General features: G+C 40.0%; 1 protein-coding gene across 1 annotated transcript in view; it reads right to left on the bottom strand.

Moving 5' to 3' along the window:
• Positions 1-9,785: 9,785 nt before the first annotated feature.
• Positions 9,786-23,256, bottom strand: part of LOC134429808 (dual specificity calcium/calmodulin-dependent 3',5'-cyclic nucleotide phosphodiesterase 1C-like) — a 31,114-nt gene continuing 17,643 nt past the window's right edge. The window contains exon 2 of the mRNA XM_063177175.1: positions 9,786-10,062. Coding sequence (XP_063033245.1) covers positions 9,881-10,062 — 182 coding nt within the window. The 3' untranslated portion in view covers positions 9,786-9,880. The remainder of the gene's footprint in view (positions 10,063-23,256) is intronic.

The raw sequence follows: 23,256 nt of genomic DNA, 5'->3' as shown, positions 1-23,256 counted from the left end.
TATTGACTTTGGCATATGGTTTCATTTGCGCCTTAATTTGGGCAGAGGCATTTCTAATAGCTTTAAATACTTCACCATAGAACTCTGTCATTGGTAAGCCAGTTGGACAAGAGCCTTCATTTTCGTAATTGCAATTGTTTTACACTGTAATCATTATTTCCAGTTTTAAATATGAGCTCTAAATTTTAGAGCAATCCAGTCATAAATGCAACTCCAAAATATCCCTCATCTGTAAATTTGCCAGTCTGATGCTCATTTATATCACAGGTCTTTCACTCTTGCACCAAGCACCATGTTCCGAGATGTGTAATATGTGCCCAGGTAAATGCCTTTACATTCCCAGAGAAGTTAAAAAGATGCTTTAGCATGACTGAAATTACAAGTTGGCTAGAAAACCGCACAAATGGAAAACCTTAGAAATACTAAGGTGCATCCTTTCATTGCCCATAAGGAAAACCCACTGAGCACGTGTGGTTGTGAAGATCTGTTCCTTTGCCCCTTTATTGCCTGAAAGTGCAATTGATGGAGGACACACGACTGACACCGAGAATAGCTTCAAGCATCAGCAGTTCAGTATTGCCCAGTACAACCTTTTAAACCCTGCTTCTCATGTGCATAACACCTGTGTATCCTTTTACTCTTTTGTGATTGGTCAAGGCACCTCAGCATTCCATGCATCTTTTTCTCCAACGCTGTTCACCTGTCTTACACAGCTGCACCCCATTAAGGATGAGGCTCAGTGCAGCCTCATTCCTAATGTCCTATAATCAATTCTCCTACAGACAATGAGCAGAATACTGCTTAGAACAGATTTGCTACGTGCAAAAGTCTATAATTTGGTACTATGTTTCTGGAATTAGAGCATGCAGCCTCTACATCAAACTTGTATGTTTGTGCAAAGGAAATGATGTGTCAGATTGGTTACATTAAGAGTGGATCAAGAAGCTAATCACTTCCATGTCTCCAATTACATTTTTCCCTTGTAAAAAAAGGGATAAACCACTACAATTCCTCTGTATTTTCAAATATAATTCAAACTTGGACCTCTGCTGTCTTTAATAGACAAACAGACTAAATGCCAGTGAGAAGGGATTTTAAAATCTGTACTTTAAGCACTGCAGTTGTATAACCAGTCAGGACACAAAATTACTTGTGCACTGCTAATTCAGTGCATTACTGCAAACAAATATATATGACAATCTCTTTCAGAAAAACGATAGTAAAATAATTATACAAGAAAAATAAAGACCATCAGAACGCTTCTAAATTATTAAACGATCATGCACCACATGTTTTTCAGATGTAAAGAGAAGACTGATTTTGTTTGATTTTTTTTTTTTGCTTTACATCTGGATTACAATGGATTATTAATGCAGGAAAGCTAAACATGAAAGCATTGAAATAACCACATTCCTTCTTTTATGTTTAAATGCATTTCCAGCTCATATCTAGATGTTGACAAAATCAAATATTGATCTCTTCTTAAATTTCCAAGTTACAGAAGATAATTGTACAGTAGAAAACAAGACCTAATACAAGATGTGGCAACATGAATTTCATGCTGCTTATATGTAGCCATTTAAAAGATAGGAAATCAGAAGGAAGTATGACTCATTTTGACTTTGGAGAGACATTCTCTTAACAGTGAGTCTCAGTTTAGAGACAAATTTTAGGAGAAAACACACTGGAATGAGCATTTCCTCTAAAGAGAAAGGCTTTGATAATTCCATTTGCCAATGAGAGAAATTAATACCAGTGAGTGAAAGTAAAAAAAAAACAAACAACTATTATAGATAAGTAATGTAATAGTTGGCTCTCACAAGTAAGAGATAGATATTATGTGTATGTTAAGATGTGTAGCGATGTTATTGTAAGATGTGCCCCAGGGTCCTCTTTCCCCTCCCCTTGTAATCCCTTTAGTGGTTGGGGCATTTGGGGGGAGGGCAGGCTTGTTAAGAAGCGTGGCATGGGAACGCCTGACCTCCAATCAGTTTGCAAGAGAGCAGTCTCCACCATGGATGGTGATGAAGAGTTAACGGACAGGCTTTAGGAGGGGCTAGAGTTTCCTGAGGCAACACCAAAGGTATAAAAGGGGGAGCAGCCATTTTGTGAATGAGCCACCTGGCTGGTAGTCACAGGGAGGGCTTCCAGCACTGTAATTTTCCCTTATTCGGTCCTTTGTTTAATTTTTTTGTTAAGGTTTAATAAACCTTTAAAATTTTGAAAGTGAGCAGTCATTTCTATGCTGGATAATAACATTTCAAAACCTTAACCCCACCCTCCCACAGCAGACCACATGGCCAGGAGGCAAATATGGCAGCTGCCCCCATTTGTCTCAGGGAAGGGCAGGAACAGGAGTTCATGCAGATCCTCAGAATAGATGCGAACCTTTTTGGCATTAGTCTCCTCAAAGCCAGGGAAGCTGGTGGGTTTTCGTGTTCTTTCTTATATTGGTTCAGCTTCTCCAAGGTCTCAGATTCATGACAGCGCCTCGCCAGCTCCCCGGCCCAACAAGAAAAAAAAAAAAAAAAGGCAAGCAGAGAGGATTCCTGGTACAGCCTCTACAGCCTCCAGGCTGGGGGAAGGAAAAAAAGGAAAACTTCTTGCTTCAAGCTAGCAAGAAAAGCTAATCCAACAAAAGGAACAATGCAACATCCTGGTTGACCAGAGCACCCTGGAGAAGGATGCTTGGAATAAAAGCCCTGACATAGCCCCCAGGGCTCCCTACACCCCGGGTCCATCTTCAAGCTACAGCAGACATTTCTGGGCACAAAGCAGATGATTAGGGAATAAAATATCATCATAAAATCACCCCAAGACACTGTGCATGAAAGGATTTATGTACTGCTTTAACAGCAGTGAATCAGATGCAGTAAGGTAAAAATGACCATATAATATTGGCTTTCACATTTATATATTCGCTTTTGCATGTTGTTATTGATCATAAGTATTTAGATACAGTATGAATTATAACTCCTTTTAGCTTGTTAATATAACATAATCTATCAGTTTAAGTATGCAATCGCTAATAGAAATAGTAGTGTAATGAATATGATATCTATCTATCACTTATAGAAATAGTGGTGTGATGAACGTGTTACACTATAGACCTTAGCAAAGCATAAGATGTTTTGAAAAATACGTATATATGATTGGCTTTTCGCAAATATTAAAATGAATATTATTTGTGTTGTGTTGGAAAGTTATGCTGCATTAATCCTTTTAAGTAGTGTGTTAAATACAGTTTTAGACTACAACATAATATTAAAAAAAAACCTATGTGATGTAAAATACTTTTTCTAACTAGCTCAAGGAATGGATAAGATAATCAAGAAATTCTTTGCATAGTGATAACAGCAACAAGGCACTAAAATACCAAAGAGAAGAATTATTGCCTCCTTATCGGGAAGAACCAGGCTCCTTCTACCTCCTTACAGACACCACAGAGCCAAACAAACCATGATTTACAAGACGAAGGGCAGGGAAGTTGACAATAAACACAAAAATCCATAGTTTGAAAGGAATGTTTGTACCATGTATGAGACATATGAATGTGCAACAGCCTATTGCTTTTAAGGGTTAATCCTTTGCTAGTGGACATGCTTTTTTGAGGAAAGCATCCTAACGTTCATTATTCTTTGCATTTTTATTGTCCTTTATTATCCTAAATCTGATTGCCCAAATTCTTATTGCTCTAATTTGTATTACTATTTTTATAATTTGTATTACTATGTTTTATTTTTATATTAATTTATATAGCTATTTTTCTGTTTTTATTACTATTTTTATATAATAGTAATATTTTATTACTATTAAACTTCTAAAATTTTAACACAAGTGATTTGCTTTTTTCATAGTTTTGTGCTGAAGCCCAGAAATTAACACCTCGCTGCCAGGGCCTCAGAGGATTCCAAGTGAGGAAGGCGTCCCTTGCCAAGTTTGGCAGCCTCGCTCTGTTTCTTCTGGCATGATTGGGCAGATGCAGGTTCCAACCAGTGGACAAAAAGAGACAATAAAACAAAGAAAAGGGAAAAGGCTCCCTAAAACCACAGTAAGACTTGTAGTGTGCATGAAAACCCATAAAAGAAAAAAGGATTGGTAAGTTCTTTTTCAGGGGGCAGGTACGGAGCGGGGGTATGAGTATGTGTGTGAATGAGAGGTGGCTAGACCTCTCATTCCAGACCTGCTAATTGAGTGCAGGTCTCCCATATTGTGTTTCCGTCTTTTTGAGAGAAAAACAGCCAGTAAAGAGATGAAGTGAGAGATAAAAGGAGTGAGAGAATCCTTCAGGGTAGCTGGGACTGGGTCCCAGGGGTTGGACCCCTTGGAGGAAGGGAGTAGAAGAGTTTCCTAGCTCAATCCTCCGGGTAAGTAGGACAAAAGGGAGGGGCCCCTAAAAATTCTGCTGGGTTGAGGGATGGGAATCCTGAGAGCATCCAGGATTAAACCTGCTGGGTTGAGGGATTAATACGTTGAAGAGCATCCAGGGTTGAGCAAAATTCTGCTGGATTGAGGATATGCCCAAGAGCATCTGGAGTTGGACAACGCAGCTGGATTGAGGGATGAAAATGCCCAAGAGCATCTGGGGTTGGACAACAGAGCTGGACTGAGGGATACCCAAAAACATTTGGGGCTGGCCAGTAACATCTGAGATTGTAACAGGTGATTTGAAAGTAAAAGGTACCTTATTGTTGTCTTGCTGTGTGTGAGAGTGAGTCACACACAGAATCAGCCGCAGCTTCCCAGGCAGGTGGGGGCGGAGGGGGGGCTGTGGAAAAAGGTGTATGTGACCCGCAAACAGTCCATTGTTCCCCTGGGGAGTATGGGGTCTGTGGTGAAAGAGTGTGAGTTACACACAAATTAGCCTCACAGGTGAGCAGGCACCAGAGGCAACCAGATTCAGGGCCCTTGCCAGAGGCCCAGGAGTACTGAAGCCCAGAGGCCAACCCCAAGGTGAGGGGGGACCACATGGACCAGAGATTCTCTGGCAACAGGGGTCCACTTCAGGTCCTGAGGGTGAGAAAGAATGCGTGAAAGTGAATGAGAAATAAAAGTCAGTAAATGTAGATGAATCAAAGTATATGTAATGTAGATTGTTTATTTTAAGCTTCACTTTATCTCGTTGGAGGGAGATGTATTGTATTGAATAATATTGTGAGAAAAAAGAGCCTTTGTGTGTGTAGTCGGAAGAAGGTGGTATTCAGAGAAAGTGAAGAAACAGAGGCAGGGGACAAGTAGATAAGATCTTGAAAAATAGGACAGAAAACCAGTAAGATGGGTACAGAAAAAAAAAAGAGGAGAAAAGACAGTAGTTGATAGGATAGTATGCAGTAGTTGATATGAAAAACACACAAACTATTGAAAAAGGGAAATTAACCTTAAATTGGTAAGCTCAAACTTGTGATGTAAGATAGTTTTTGTAACTAGGTCAAGGAATGGATAAGATAAGCAAGAAATTCTTTGCATGGAGATAACAACACCAGGACACCAAGATCCTAAGAGAAGAATTATTGCATCCTTATTGGGAAAATCCAGACTTCTCCCAGATTGCGAAGAACCAAGACATTGGTTTATAAGATGGGGCAGGGGAGCAGAAATTAAGCAGAAAAAAGCCTTTGTTTGGAACATGTATGAGATATATGAATATGCAACAGGCTATTGCTTTTAAGGGTTAATCCTTTGTTAGCAAAGCCTGCTTTTGTGGCAGAGTGCAAAAAGCACCTGGACGTAATTCTTTGCTTTTTGTTGTCTTTTATTGTTCTAAGTTTGATTGTCCAAATTCTTATTGCCTTAATCTTTATTACTATTTTATTACTATTAAACTTCTAAAATTTTAACACAAGTGAATGGCGTTTTTCACAGTGCTGAATAAATACATACCTACTTTATAACTTCCACAAGTTGTGTTTTTCCACAAATCACCTTTCCCAGCTGTGTTTGGGAACCCAGCTGCCACTGCCCAGCCCTTCCACTTCTCTGCCACTGCTCTGTTTTTCATGCAACAGACCCTCACTGTTGCAAGGGACTTGGCATTCCAAACTAGCCCAAAGTGTATATTAATCCACTGAATTCTATACTCTTCAGTGTGTGGCAGCCTGTGGTACAGTGTGGCGCGGTGCAGCCACAGTGGGGAATCTTCACCACCAAGACCAGATGGAGGTGTGAAAAACAAGGTTCATTCTCCTGGTAAAATTTAAAAGTTTAATCAAGGACAATAGGAAACAAAGACAATACAGCAAAGATATATGTGTTACGCCGGCAGTTTATATACAGACACGAACAGGACGGGGCAGCATCTTGGAATCAGCATCTTGAGCTTTTATTTTTCCAGCATCAGTCCCATTACATTGTTATGACAGTGGAGAGGAAAGATGCTAACAGCTCGCTGGTTCAGCAGAAAGCCAAAAAAACTTAAGTCTTACAACATACCATAAAACAGTCTCAGTCTAAGTTTCAGTCAATCACATAGGACAAAAGTATACTGACAGTAGTTCTATCCAATAATCTGAAGCACACATAATTCGGGTTAAAACAATAACGGCCTATTCTCTAACACAATGACTTGTTTATAGCACAGAGCTCTATTCATAATTAACCTTCTAAAATATACACTAAATAAACTTGTTGCAATTAAGAAGGCCTATCTACATAACTCTTACTGTTCTATTTCCCATGTCGTTGCTACAGCTTAGAAAACTCTTCTGCTGCCTTAGCACTGTCCACAAATCTGCTGTCTGAGGCCTGTCTTTTTACCACCTTCCTAAAACCTTGTGATTTTTATGGATTCCCACAATTCCCCCTCTCTGTTGACTTAAAAGGAAACCTTCATAGCTGTGTCGTTTACTTCTTGCATTTCATAGTTTTACTATAGCATTGTCGCTTACTATCTGCTTGAGGCTTGTTCTTGCTGACACTAAGCATTGCTATGTTACAGCACAGCAACTTAATGCTGTGAAGGCTCAGTCAGTGAAAAAGATATGAATCACATCTGACAATAGTTACAAGTCATTGTTCAAAAAACTCTTGTTGATTCTAGGGTCTTAACTCAAAATTTTCTTCTATTTCTATACTTTCATCCGTCACTTCTGTGAGATTTCGAACACTCTCTGTGCTTCTACTTCCTAATTTTCTCTCTTGTATGACAAAAACTTCTCTGACTGTTTTGTTCATCATTCGCCACACACACTGAAGTATGCCGGGAATTACTAATAATATCATTACTAAAACATCTAATACATAGAGACCAATACAGTTGGGTGCTTCTTGGCAGGCAGCCAAGAGCACACCTGCTATTTTGGAAACACCATTTATATACAATTTCTATTGCATCAGCCGGTTGCATATTCATAAACAATTATGCATATTTAAACTTTCCCCCAAACTAGTTTACATGTTCCAAGAACTGTTTAGTGTGGTCCCTCCTCAGGTCTGCCTTTTTGGAGCATGCACATATCTTCATTGTGGTTTTAGTCCATTCTTATCATCACCTCTAGTTTTTGGGTTTTGGTCCATACTGTCTTCAGATGGTGAGTGCTGATAGTTGGCACATCAGGAGCAGGGGTCCTCATCAAATGTTCATTGGATGTTATCCCAACCAAGCAGGCATTTTAACACGAGTGTATTTACATCAGCTATTTCACTACTATATCTAACAAAAATAAAGACTATATTTTTATAGCAAAGTTACTTTAGCATTATACATATAGCATCCATTTTAATATTTGCAAAAAGCTAATAATATATGTCTATAACAGAGGGGAACAATGTAGGGACCATTGGATGGGTGACATGCTTCTACCTAAGCCCTGTCACTCTCCCCATCTCCCTGGTCCCTATGCACACTTCTTTCTCTATCTCTTTCTTTTCTCTTTCTTTCTCTTTGCCTCTTGAACTATTAAATAAAATATATAAATTTTTTTGGTACCAGCATCTAACCTCATTTGGCTTTAATCTCATTTTTGGGTATATTTTGAACCTTCCAAGCTCTTTCTGGTTTATACACAGAGGTTTATTTATTTGGTTTATACACAGTGTTTTCTCTGCTTTTCTGAGTTTAAACCAGATCACAACAAATGGGAAAGTGTTTGACAGCTGAGAGAAGATTTTTATTTGGGTTTCTGTTTTTGTTAGTTGTTGCTGCCATTGTTGTTGTTGTTTGCCCTCTTATTACAATTAGTAAAGAACTGTTATTCCTTTTCCCATATCTTTGCCTGAAAGACCCTTAATTTCAAAGTTATAATAATTTGAATGGAAAGGGGTCATATTCTCCATTCCAAGGGAGGTTCCTGCCTTCCTTGACCGACACCTTTTTTACAAACCAAGACAACTCTCTTACCTTCCACTCCTCCACAAAACTATTAAGCACACAGGGCTTTGATTCTTTGGAAAACTAGACATTTACTATTTACTTTGTAACAATAGTTTTGTTGGTTTCCATCTATAAAGTCCCTCAAAATGCCACATTACACAGTAATACCTATATTGGTACAATATAAAGATTCTGTGACGTTTATAAAGCCTTTTAAACTGTACTAGCAAAACTGTTTTGTTAAATAACATTTTCCAACTCATCAGTCCTTATTATGCTGTACTATTCAGAATGCTGTCACACTATTTTGCTGCATTAAATGTTTCAAATTATCTTGACAATAGCAATGTAAGGAATGTTGCTTCCCATATATTGTTATCCAAAGTAAAAGCTTACAAATACTTAGATCTCTTGAAATTATAGATTTAAAATATCAGAGGTACAAAGCTTTTAAGTCATTAAATACCATAGGCCATCATAAAAGGATGGTAAGGTTCAGAAATCCTTGTCCTTTATCATTTAAATGTGAATATTAAAGAATGAAAATCCACTATGAAATTACAGGGTTATTAATACAGACTGGCATAAACTCACTTTATGGTATTATGCTTTTAAACATCAATCAGCATGAACAAATACCTGAAATAACTAACTAATTTAAAGACTCAATCAAGTACCTTCAAAATAATCATATGAAGAGTGAAATAAGTTTCACAGACTCAGGTATAATCAAAATCACTGCAGTCAGAGAAATTTATCCAAATCAAGGAACATTATTTTAAACACAGGTATGTTTAATACAAAAGAAAAGCAGAGCACAAATTTTGAACAACAAAAAAATAAGCTGAAAAAACATTTTGCAAAATCAATTCTGCCACTCACTTTACTTTTTCTGGGCACACCAATTTCACACCAATTTTCAAATTTCAGTCAAAAATCCATTGTATGCCCTATGGATTCTCTACCTCACTTTGGGAGACAATTTTTCAGAAAACATGTTTCCAAGAAAAAAATGGTAACTGTACATTGACAGCATTAAATAAAAGAGTGGGAAACACAAGAATATATAGATATCGATCTATATATAGATATATCACTCTGCAACAGCAGAAATCACTTTTTTGCAAGACCCTGGTCAGAGTTCTTCCCCTTCATATATTAATGCTAGGCAGTTCTCAAGACATTACATCAATAGGAAAAGATGTAACTCACCCTTGCATCAATGAAGCACATCATCTGACCAAAAGTGCAATTTTTCATCATTTAATCCCTTGCAAATGAAACAATACCAACCTTCAAAGGCATCATCGTATAATGAGCTGTCTTTGTTGATTTTTTGACTAGTTACAGACTTTCTGCCTAGTAAATAATCTTTTGGGGAGGCTAATGAAGTGTAAGAAATTAAAGGCCAATCCAGTTACTATTATTTATGGATTTATTTTTACACTCTTTTTCAGTATGAAGATATGCAGCATTACAGAATCTTTCCGTATCAATTTCTGTCACCAAACTCACATCACAGATTTAATCTTAAACAGATAGCCTCTCAAAGATAAATGAAGTAAATTCATATCAGTCAGACCTGAAAGATGCTTTCACCAATGCCTCAGGGTTGTCCACTGGCAGTAGTTCATCTGCTAAAATTTCTTCAGGAGGCCTCGGGTCATTGATAATGGTCCGCTTTGGCCTTTCCTTGAGGTTGCTGGTCAGCCCACCGATAATGGCGTTCCACAAGCAGTTTTGTGATTTAGACCCTGAAAAAACAATGAGAAGGAAAATAAATTCATAGGCTTATTGCCTAGAATGTCAAAATTCTGAAAAATAAAGGTGGTCTGCTATCATTTTACCTTTGCATAACCACAGTTTGGGAATAAGCATGAAAACCTAAATAAAAGTTCAAAGCGGAAATAAGCACAAACATTAGGGTCATTCCAAATGCAGAAATGTAATGCTTCCCATAAATATATTTTATTAGATGACATGAGGCTTTCACACCTGTCCTGGGTTGTCCTGGTGGGTCTGAAGTCAGCAACTGATTTTAATTAGGTAAAATTTTCTGATATTTTCCCAGCTTTCAGATCAATTATCCAGTGGACCTAATACATGGATTAAGGGTTACTTTTTGATGCAATACACACTAAATACACAAGATGAAACCACTCAGAATAGCTGTTATCCCATGGGTCAAGAAAATAAATCATGAAAACAATCCTATTGGAAGCAGCAATATCTGCTGCTGTGGACAGGAACCAGCAGCATTTTTTTTCTGATTGTCTTAAATATCTTTTTTTCACACAGTCTAGATGTTACAAAGACAGAAGATCAGCAATAATTCTTATCCACTTTCTCCATTCCATAATTATGTTCAGACAATTTCCCAGGTAATCAGGAAAACTCCATGCTCTTTGCTCTTAAATGTGAGCAGCTACCTAATGTGCAAGAACTGTATTGACCCAGAGTTACAGGTAGCCTAGAGATTCTGTGCCAAGCCCTGTAGCTGTATTTCTAGCTACAATAGCTAGAAATATAACCTCTCACACCGTGTAGTCCAAAACCAAGCAATGGCTACACAAAACCAGCAGAAATATATGCAACATCAACACAATATTATTATTCAAGGGCCTGTAATGTTATGGCTGTTATTTAGACAACACTTTAGCAAACTTTTCTGTCTACTATCAGAAGACACATTCCAATCATCCAAGACTTTCATTGTTGGGACTGAAGCCCCTTTGCAGAAGACAACTCTGGTGAATTGACAGCACCCCACTTGACTCACTACATGCATCACAATCACACAGTCAGAGAAGATTTCCCTCACCAGCTTGTCCCCAGGTTTCCCATAGCGCACATGGCTCCCATGGTGATCAACATTATGACAGCTGAAGCTGGGTGCTTCCAGGGAGGTATCCCAAAAAAGAAATCCCTGGGGTTTTAACCCTTACATTCTATGCACCCATTAAAATACTGATATTTATTCTGAGGTCTCCTCATCCTTCACTGGCTCTTGCAAGAGTCTCTGGGTGACTGGCCACTCTGACCATCCTCACCTCACTGGACTATGGCCCAGGTCCCCATGCCCTTATTTATGTAAATGGTCTGCACCAGATCATGTCTTGTTGCCTGGGGCTCTCTATTTCCTCACACCCATGGCACAAGCTGTAACTTGCATGCCAGGTTACCTGCACTAGGTATAGTCCTCAACAGTCTTTTCTTTCTTTTATTAAGCATACCTGCTTATACATTAAAAGGGAAATTTCAAGAAATGTAACTATTTCAAGAAATTTAACTACTACCCTTATATATCAAATTATCACAAGTAACAAACATAGCAAAATTCAGGCTAAGATGATTGTCATAGGGCAGAGTATAAGATTACTGATTCTTGTGCACAAGTGCTTAAATAATTACCAATACAGAAAAGGATTCTCAGAAGTTAATTATTGCCCGGTTGGTTGGTTATCCACTACTCGTTTGAAGTAAGAATGGTGTATCCGATTTTCCTAACCTAAAATTTTAACAGCAAAATAGGAACACCCTAAAACAGTAATGTCATTTAGAATCATAGCCTTACACCGTGTCCCAGGTGCAGAATCTGGCATTTGACTGGTTAAACTTTATATGGTTGCTGATTTTTCAGCCCTTTAATTTGTTGAGGTCTCTCTGCAGGGCCTCAGCCTGCAAGGCAGTCAACAGCTCCTCCCAATTTAGGGTCATCAGCAAACTTGGTTAATACTCCCTCAAGTTCTGCATCCAAGTCCTTAATGAAGAAAACTGGGCTGAGGATTGAACCCTGAAACACCCCACTAGAGAGGTCACTAGTCTGATGTTACCCTCTTCCTATAACTCTTTGTGTCTGACCTGTGAGCCAGTTGCTTATCCATCTTGTAACATGATTATTTAGTTGTATGCTGGATATTTTGTTGTGAAGGACCCTGTGAGAGACAGTATCAAAAGCTTTGCTGAAATCTGGAAAGATTACATCCCCTGGCTTTCTGAGATGAGCTAAGTAGGTTACCCTGTCATAGAAGGAAGTCATATTCAACAAGCAGGATTTTACACTCACAAAACTAGGCTTGACTGTGACCAATGACTGCACTTCCTCCAGATTCTCAATACTTCGCAGAATAATCTTTTTAATTATTTACTAGGCACTGAAGTGAGACTGGCAGGCCTGTAGTTTCCAGGGTGCTCCTTCTTGCCCTTCTTGAAAATCAGGACAACATTTGGTAGCTTCCAGTCATCTGGGACCTCACCAAATTCCTAAGACTGTTTAAAAATCATCAAAAGAGATTTGAAATGACATCAGCTAGACCTTTGAGGATTCTTGGATGAAGGCCCCACAGAATTTTAGGGACCAAAATGAAACAGCAGGTCCCACACAAATTCAGGCTCAGCTGGGAACATTTACACAGCCATGGTCCTCCAGCTCAGGGCACTGAGAACCCCTTGGTCCACCATCCATGTTGAAGACAGAGGCAAAGAATGCATTAAATAACTCTGCCTTTTCTATGTCACCGTGAGATGATCACCCTCATCCTTCAACAGGCCAATATTATTTCTACACTGTCTTTTGCCATTAATGTATATTTTAGAACTCTTCTTATTGTCTTACACTTGCTGGCCCGCTTCAACTCCAATTGAGCTTTGATCACACAAATTTTCTTCCTACAATGGCATGCAGTATCTCTGTATTCTTCCCATGTCCCCTGACTTTGCTTCCACTGGACATACACGTTCCTTTCTTTGCCTTATTTCCAAGACAAGATCCCTGTTCAGCCAAGCCAGCCTTCTGCCTTTGCCTGCTCAACTTCCAACAGGGAATGCCTACCTCCTGTACCCTTAGGAGACGATGTTTAAAAAGTAATGAGCACTGATTGACCTCAGCACCTGCAAAAACATTTTCCCAGGGTATTTTACATACTAATTCCCTAAGCAGTCCAAAGTCTGCTCTCCACATGTCAAGTTGAAGTTTTGCTGGCACTTTTCCTCCTGTCAGTGGAGATTTCAATCACTTTGTGGTCACCGTGGCCAAGATGGATGCCAATCATCACTTTTCTCATTAGAGCCTCTCTGTTGACAAACATCAGATCAAAGAGGGTGTTTTTCTGAGTTGGCTTCCTTAGGACCTGTTATGATCCAGGCTTTTAGCAATCTTCTGGCCTGGGCTGGACCAGCCGTGTGAAGCTCTGAGTTTGTTTAGGCCAAACAGAAATCCACTATAAGGACAGGAGCAGTTAACTTGAAAGTGTCCCTTTGTTCATCAAAGAATAATTCATCAGTACCATCATCCTGGCTAGGAGGTCTGGTAGATTCCCATGATGATATTAACATTATTTGTTTATGCCTTGATTCTTATACAGATATCCCCAATTGTGCCAGTGCCAACTGTGAGCTCCATACATTCTGACCCTTCTATTACAGGACTCATCCCAGCAGGTTTCAGTTATGCCAGTGACATCAAATCTCTGGGATTGGGCCAAAGCCTCCCCTTGTTTGTTCCTCATGCTGTGTACATTAGTGTAGAAACATTTCATGCATGTTAGAGTGTAGCCAACACCTCATGAAGCAGATTGAGGGATTCTATTAGTCCACAGTTGCTTCAGCTTTTTGGCACACCATCCCAATGTTCATCACTGGCCAGTCTGGTATTTTCCCTTTCCTCCTTCCATGCTCGTTTAAAGCTCTTTCAACAAGATCTACTAACTCCTGTGCTAGAACTCTTCTTCCCTTCTGAGAAAGGTGCATCCCAGCAGGTGACAGTAGACCAGGTGTTGAAGAGATCATCCCATGGTCAAAAAACCCAGAATTTTTCCAATTACACTAGGCTTGGAACCAAACATTGACCTGATGCATTCTTATCAATGTTATTCCTTGTTATGAGAAGGACCAAGGAAATCACAGCCTCTGCTCTTGTTTCCTCAACTAATTATCCCGAAGTCCTGAAGTCTCTTTCCATTGCCCTCAGACTTCTGTTATTTTATTGCTGGTGGCTTGAACAATCAATAACAGATAATAGTCAGAGGGTCTTAGTAGACTGGAGAGTTTTCCAGTGATGTCCCTTATCCTTGCCTGCTGGGAGACAGAAGACATCCATGTGAGTTGGGTCCAGTCTGTATATCAGGCCCTCTGATCCCCTTAAAAAATGAGTCTTCTATTACAACTACTCTTTTTGCCTTCCTATTTGGGTTCTAATTTGGATTTTCTAGACAATACCTCATTTAAAGCTTCCTTTCTGGGCTGTACATGTATGTACCTGTGTTTCAGCTGGTGTGGGCTGATACCACATCACTACTGAGAGGGTGAAGAGTTTGGAGGGAAGCCATATGAGGAGTAGCTGAGATAACTTGGTTTATTCAGCCTAGAAGAAGGGGAGATCTCACAGCTGTCCATAACTTCCTCACAACACAAAACATAGGAGCAAGCACTGATCTCTTCTCTCTGGTTACCAGTGACAGGACCTGAGGGAATTGTATGAGGTGGATGTTTAGGTTACCTGTCAGGAAAAAGTTTTTCACCCAAATCATGGTTGGACATGGAACAAGGTCCCCAGGGAAGTGGTCACAGCATCAAGCCTGTCAGAGTTCAAGAATGCTGTCAGACACATAGTGTGATTCTTGGGACTGTCTTGTGCAGGGCCAGGAGTTGGACTTTGATGATCCTAGTGGGTCCTTTCCAACCCATGAAATTCTCTGATATCATTGTGCATACTTTCTCTGCTCTTCAAACCTTTTTTTTTTATATATAAAACACACTATATCAAGTGCTACCCAATAAGTTGGTCTTATCTGGGATATAAGTTCCTGGCAGAACTAAGTGCCTCCAAAGAGATTTTACACTGGGAGTACTACAGGTCACCATAGAGCATTTTGTACATCTCACAGAACCAAGTTTAAGGCTTCTGGCCATTTCAGGTAAGTAGATGCACATACTCTTACTAATTTCTCTTTTAACATTGTATTAGTTTTCTCTACATTTCATGAATGCTGTGGGTGATATGGCATATGTAATTTCCTTTCAATTTCCAAAGACTTACACAGCTTGTTGATCATATTTGCTATAAAATGAGCACCTCTGTCTCATTAGTTCAACTTGCTCTGGTATCCCATATTCAGATATAAATTCCTTTAGCAAGGCTTTTACTACTCATGTGTCAACCTTTCTTTTTGGAAAGGTTTCTGCCCAGCCTGAGAGATGATCTACTATCACTTACAACTAGGCCTGTGGTCTCAGAGCTCAGTCTGATACTTGAGAATTTCTGGTAAGCTGGGCAGTTATTTGTGATTCATTTTGCAGCAGCAAAAATTCTTGTAGCCACCCATACTTTCTGTACTGGTTTAGCTATTGCTTCCATCCTTCCATGGGCTTTCTCATTAAATCATCCAGCCATGCTGAGGAAGTATTTCTTTGGCAGAATTAGTTTTGCTCCAATGACCATAATTCCATCATTATTTTGAGTTGCCTTCCACTTTTCCCATTGGCTTTTCTGTTGGGCAATCCTTCTCATAGGTAGTCTTCTGGTGTCTTAAATTTAGCCTTTCACTCTGGTCAGCAATCAGAGTCAATGTTACATTGCATCAGAGCAGCCTCTGCAGTTGCATCAGCTACAGGACTCCCTCTTCCTGTTTCTGCAATACCACTAGTGTGGGCTGGTCAGTTTCTACAGGTAACTTTACTGATTTACTGTACATTGCATATTTCCTCTCCATTAAATATTCTTTTCTTGCTAATGTGAAAAATCTCTGTTCTAACCATAATATTCCTGATGCACGACAGAGCAAAGGTGTGATGAGAACAGCAAAGCAATGATCAGAACAGAAATACAGGGGATGCTAAACCTGCATTACTAGAAATATTCCTGCTACAATTGAGATAACCTCTGCCTGGGAATGGTCCAGACCCAATGTGGTATAAGGAAAGGATTCAGAAGCAAAGAGCATTTCTGCATTTGCTCACTGTGAAAATCTTAGAAGATTTTACTTGATGCAATTTTTACTGTGGAAATTCTGCCTATTTATCCTACATATATGTAAATAAGAATTTTTGTCCAGATGGTCTGAAATCTTCTCAACACCTTGTTTATTCAAGTTTATTAATAGTAATAAGTTTTTGGGTGAAACCAGGTATGAATTAATAAAGCTGGGGAAATGTCTTAGTTTGGAAAGACAGGTGTCTGCTAAGGAAGGCAGGAGCCTCCCCTGAAATGGAAAAATGTAAACCCCCTCCCTCCAAATTGCTATAAATTTGAAATTAAGGGGCTCTCAGGCAAAAATATGGCAGCAGGAATTTTAATAGGGAAGAAAATAAAATTATAAAATAAACAATACAGTAAACCAAAACAACACTGACAGAGTCAGAATACAACCTGACACCCTGTTGGTCAGGGTGTTGGTAACAGTCCAGTTGGAATTGTGGCTGCAGTCCTCCTGGAGTGTCAGGTGCGGTTGTGTTGGGTGTAGTCTTCCTCTGAAGATCCAGTGGAAGAGGCAGCTGTTCCTCTGGGAAATCCAATGGAGAAGCCATGCTGGTGTTCCAGAATCTCAAGATTATATCCCGGTAGGAATGCTTGGCTCTTCCCTCTGGGCAGAGCATCTCACAATGGGATGCTATAGGTCTTATCAGTCATGCAGTGACATTCAGTAGCCTGTTATCAGCAGATGTCTCCCCGGAGGGAGGATTGGTTGTGGAAGAGATAAGGAGAACTCTCCACTTGACAGAAGACAACTGCCATACAGATGGCAAATAGAATACATCTTGCCTTGCAATCTGGGACAGGAAAAAAGATTAATTTCTGACAAAAAAGTCACAACCCACACCAAAGATGATTTCTAGTATTTTCGTATATTTCTCATACCACTGTCCCTTTAGATATGCTTATTCTCCAGCCACACTCTGTGGAGACCCTGAGAGGCATTCCCTGGGTTAGAGAGACACACTAAGCTTCCCTCAAAAGCTCTCTGGATCCCATTGGCTCCTTTCTTTGAATCTATGTCCCTCAGCCACTCCCTCCCTATTCCCCCATTGGCCCTCATCTTTGCACTGCCCCAATATCCCTGTTCAGCCCCTACCTCTTGATACACAGAAACCTGGACTCTCCCCAAGAGTGTGCACTTGGACCCTGAACATCTTACTGTGCGGCTGAATTAAACATCTTTGGATATTATGCAAAGGCCCTTTTTGCTTCCTTACCCCATACTTTATTAGCAGCTATTCCAGCTGCAACAACTCTCGACTCTTGTAGAATGAAGTCTAGGCTGATTTTTGTCTGATTAGATGAGACTGTCAGCATGAAAACTGTGGATATTTACTTTATTCTCCTAAATAAAGTGACATCTTTTGACTTCCATTGCAACATTTTCTATTTTTTTTTTTTAATACCATGAACATTTTCCATTCCAACCTGGAAGCAAATAAATCTCAGTAAATGGTATAGCAAAGTGCAAGTAGTTTGAAAGTAACAGCTGTTCTTTCAGAAAGACAGCCTTTACAGGCAGGAGACATCATCCTGTAATCAATCCACTATGGGAAAATATTCACATGCTCTCTGTACTTTCTTGTCCAAGTAGACAACAAAATACTAGGCTTAGACAAATTTCTTCAATTTCAAAAGTTTTATGTTGTATTGTAACTGCCTGGAAAGTTCAAAAGCTTCAAACTGCAATTATTAAAATATCTTCATGAGTTCTTTGATTAACATAGATCACTCATATTCAAGTTCACTGTATGCCCACCTTATAGGCAGGTTCCTTTTTTTAGTGATTGCCTCATTAAACTACGTCCTACAGTTTGCCACCATTTTCTACAGAAGGTATCCATTTCATCTTTATGCCACCTCAGTCAATTTAGCTTTCCAATACCCTTTGCCTAACTCCTAGTCCAATGCAAAAAAACCATACCACTTAATAGCATTGATTCAGCAACACTGACAGACAATAGCAAATCATCTATATTTTGCCATTAAGCAGATAAGAGTCTGTAAAAGAATGTCAGGTGTTTTTCACACACCAGTAAAGATATTCTTTCAAGGAGACTACTTTTTTTAATCTGTCAAAGGGCGGACAAACTTAACTATAAATTTCATACTTTTAATAAGATGGTCAGTGGAAGAGGAAGAGGAAAAATACATTAGATAAGGGAAGAACACAGATACATAGATGAATTTACACTGGATACACAATCTGGATAAACTCTTCAATAATATCATCTCTGAAAACTCCAGCAGCTTTTTCTCTAAGACTATTATATTAGATGTTTTATAATCATAAAAGTAGATTTCTTTTCATGCTTATCCATCTTACATTATGAGATCTTGCCAAAACCTGACTGCAGTGGCAGTTATGGCTTATCATTTAATTGGTTTCACTTTTTATAAATTTTTTCTTTCACAAGCCATCTCTTTAAATGGAAGGTTTTTACAAGTCCAGGCATGCAGGAGCTCAGGTTTACCTCTTGAGGAAAGGCTTTAGGCGAGGTAAAGCAAAAAGGAGCCGGGTTCTGCCGGAGGGTTTCGATCCAGAGCTTTATTCCTGGCACACAGGCTCCTGAATGCAGCAACAGCTCTAACAGAACCCATGAACCGCGTGGTTACAGTGTCTTTTAAGCCCGGAGAGAGGGGAAGGGAAGGGGTAGGGATCCCACCAGCCAGGTAAGGGGTGGGGGGAGTCTCAGGGGACAAATGACACCAGGATGGCCCAATGTTGCCAGGGCTGAGAGGCAGCTTTTGAACTTCGCCAATCACTCGAAGCCCTTTCTGGAATGCCAGGATTGACAGACATCACTTAGCAGGGGCAAGGGAGGGGAAGGGAGGAGTTATTGGCACACCTGGGGAGAGAACCGGGATGCTGAGACAGGCTATTACATCACACTGCAACAGGTTCATACATATTCATTTTTATGAATTTTGCATGACATCTGCCGCTAGTTCTTCTTTATCAGAAAGAATTCCTAGGTCAGGTTGGCTTGCTCTCACAGCAGTCTCTGTCTCTATCACTCTCTGTCTCCTCCCCCCCTTATCTCTGTCCTTCACTGAAGCAGTTTCTCTGAGCCTAGGCTTTTTTGCAGCCAGACTACACAGCAAGCTACATACTGAAAGATGTACATTCCAGCTAAATCAAAATGGAAAAAAATCAGTATGCCTGCAGAAACAGCCTCACTATACCCACAGCACAGCCAAGGAAATGTCAGGCCTGTCACACTGTCCTGGTTTGTCTCAAAGAGTGTGCTTGACATCACCCACAAACCACCAGAAATTGGCCAAGGAGAAGATTAATTTTTTGTAGTAGCTGTGAAGGTGCAGAGCCTGGGGCCTGCTAAAAGTTAATCAAGACAATCTCGCATATTTGTGGAAAGCAGGACAGGGGGAAGGGGGTGGAGAGAAAGGAACTTATTTTTTCTGTCTTTCTCCCCCCACTTCTAAAAAGAAGGGCATTCCTTTCCAGGGGAACAAGCATTGCAGATGGTGGGATGGCTCCACTCTGTTTCATTGTCCCAGGCTTGGTGAACATTTTGCACGTAAATCAGCCTCTCTTTGTACACTTTTGTTATTAGTATTGGTGCTGCTTCTGGTAAATTACTCTCATCTCAACCCTCAACCCATGATTGTCATCTTTTGTGCCACCAGTTCTCAACTCCATCCCCAGAGCAACAAGGGGAGGGGAAGAGGGGGAGAGATACCAGCAGTATCTGCTTTGGGAGTCTTGGTGGGGGCACTGAACTGGGCAGTACCACTCCTAAACCATGACAGCCAGTCACCTAACTCTTTGTATTTTCTAAGGTCACATTCGAGGATAGTAATAATAATAATAATAGTAATAACAATAATAGTAATAATAATAATAATAATAATATTTCAAGAGTGTAAAAGAATTCTTTTAATCTCTTGAGGCTTGTCTAAAGAATACTATTTGTTGAATAAGAAGTATCCCGGGATTCAAGCCAGAATGTAAGCACAGTATATTCAGAAGGAAAACTAAAATTTTAAAACGTGACTCATTTATAAAACTTCAAAGAACAATTACAAACTATCCATATCAAGATTTCTTGAAACATCATCAGTTTCAGCTGCAGATATAATCAGCCACAGCCAGATTAAGTCTCTCAGAGTAGAACTGCAGATATAACTGGTTATTTCCTGAATACATGCAGTATCCTTTCAGTGTCAAATAAGAAGGCTTTAATGTACTCAGCTTCAATATGTCAATTCTCGACATGCACCCTTAAGATGCAGGAATTTCTTCAAGACCTGAATAAGAAAAGCTCAAAAAATTGAATATGTACATTCATTCAATAAAAAGAGTCACATGAGCTAATTGTAAAAGTAAAGTCATGAGAAATCATGAATCTAAATGAAGGGTACTGCAACCTGGCTTTAGATTGGTCTGTGCATGTGAACCCTAATGTACACATTGAACAGGTTTAGCATACAGTGAGAACAGCTCAGGATCCAATAGTCTTTACAGTGCTTTTGTCCCTTTCAAAACAGCACAATTTAATAAAAGTTTAAGAAGTAAAATTAGTAAGCTTTCAGAAAGTGTTATTTTTTGAGTATGACAGGATGATACTATAATGAGAAAATAATTCCGAGCTGAAGTCAGCTTGGGTCCCTCCACTTCACAGCTAGCTTGATTAAGTTGTGTATGCAACCTTATAGACATTCACTGAGGTAAGTCTACGTCATGTTTTGACACTGGCCAAATGCCAGGCACCCATGAAAGCTGCTCATTCACCCTCCCCTGCTACAGCTGAGCAGGGGAGATGTTATAAATAGATAATGTGATAGTTGGCTCTCACAATTAAGAGAAAAATATTATGTTCATGTTAAAAGAAAATTTTATAGAGGTAAAATTTTATAGTTAAATTATTTAGGTATGTTCTCCCCATAGTCCTTTATCCCTTCCCCCTTGTATTGTAGTCACTAGTCAAGGCACAAGGGGGGAGGGCAGGCTGTTACTAGGAGTCATGACAACACCTGATCTCCAATCAACTTGTAAGAAAGTGATCTCCACCAACAGACAGCAAAGAAGGAGTTGAATGACAAGATGTTTAAAAAACCTTTGAAATTTTAAAATTTCATTTCTCACAAATGGGGACTTGTCCAGGATATAAACCTCATCTCTGTGGCCCTAGGTGATTTTGTACAAATGTTGCATCCTCACCAAATTTGGCGGCTCAAACAACCTTTCCTGGGGCTGTCGGTGATTGCAGGTCGACACCCCAAAGACAGCAAAGACTGGATAACGAAAAAGAAGAGGGAGAAGAAAGTAAAAAGCCCCTGAAAAGCTGCAGATCTAGAGGATTGTGAGTATTTGTGTGTATAAGAGCTGGGAGCATGCTTGGAGTGTGTGATGTAGTTCCACGAGTGTGCTTGGGGTGGGTATGAAACTTAGAAGTTCCTCATAATTGTTTTGGCCAGATTATTCATCTGTAATCTGGGTGTACAAATGTCAGCTCCAGACAAGTTGTACACGGGATCTGTTCCAGGAGTCCATTGGAGCTTAAGGACAATTGGACCATTAGAGAATTGGATGGTTCTGCTTATGAAAAACACCAATCACTTGTTTTTGAAATTTTAAAAGTTTAATAGTAATAATAAACCTTTAAAATTTTAAAAGTAAGTTTCATTTCTCACAGGAGAGAAAAAATTAACAAAGGGGTCTTGAATTGAGATAAGGACAGGGAGAAAACTCTCCAAGGACAAAAATAGGCTCATCTGAGAGATACAAAGTGAGTTTATTACTAACAAAATCAGAAGCTGATAAGGAGAAGTAAAATAAGGCCTTAAAACACCTTTTTCTCCCTCAGCCCCTCCCTCCTTCCCACTGACAGCGCAGAGAGACAGGGCATAGGAGTTTTGGTCAGTTCGTCTTCCAAGGTTTTCTTCCACTGGTCAGGGAGAGGAGTTCTTCCTATACCATGGGGTTCCTTCCCACAGGAGACAGTTCTCCATTAACTACTCCAACATGGTTCCAATCTTATGAGCAACAGACCTCCTAAAACTGCTGCAACGTGAGTCCCACCCACAGAGAATAGTCCTGACAAAATAGGTGCAGAGTGGGTCACTCTTCCACAGGGTGCAGGCTGCTGCAGCTTGGGAGCAGGGGCTCCCTCTCTCCACTGGATCTTCCACTGGATCACAGCCCCCTCCACGCATCCACCTGCTCCAGTGTGAACATCTTCCCCATGGGGTATGGGTGGATCACTGTATCCCCCATGGATCCCCATGGGCTGCAGGGCACGGCTGCGTCACCATGGTCTTTACCACGGCCTGCAGAGGAATCTCGGCTTGGGTGCCTGGAGCACCTCCTGCCCCTCCTTCTCCACTGACCTTGGTGTCTCCTATGTTGCTTCCCTCACATGTCCTCACCTCCTTCTCTTGTTTAGCTGGAATTCAAATGGCCTCTCACTTTATTTTGATTTTCTTCTTGAATATATTACCATCAATGAGGCATTACCATCATTTCTAATTGGCCCAGCCTTGGCCAGCAGCATGTCCACCTTCAGAGCCATCACGGATTGGCTCTGCTGGGCATGGTGGAAACTTCTAACAGCTTCCCACAGAAGCCAGCTCTGTGTCCCCCCACTACCAAAAACCAGGCCACACAAAACTAACACAGTCCACCAGCCACTCATTAGAGGGTGCCTGTACAATTCCATTAGTTCTCTCCAAAACTTCCAGTCTGCCACTAATCTGCAACATCCATAGTCAACATTCCAGCACATATCATATTTAATAGCCTTTGACACATAAAATGTGCCTGATTCCAGTGCACGAAGGTGTACTACTGTCCCCGAAGCAAGTCCCCTACATAAATCTGTTTTTCTCCAAGTTTCACTATCATCTTCTCATTCACTGGTAATGAACAAGAAGTTCGTGGTCTCCAGTTTAAGAAAAGGTTTGGAAATTCCCATACATTTTCTTTCTGAGATTTTAAAAGTGAGAGCAATTTCAG

Source organism: Melospiza melodia, chromosome 1, assembly GCF_035770615.1.
Source record: "Melospiza melodia melodia isolate bMelMel2 chromosome 1, bMelMel2.pri, whole genome shotgun sequence".
Taxonomy (NCBI): Eukaryota; Metazoa; Chordata; class Aves; order Passeriformes; family Passerellidae; genus Melospiza; species Melospiza melodia.
This window is presented reverse-complemented; position numbering and strand designations above follow the sequence as displayed.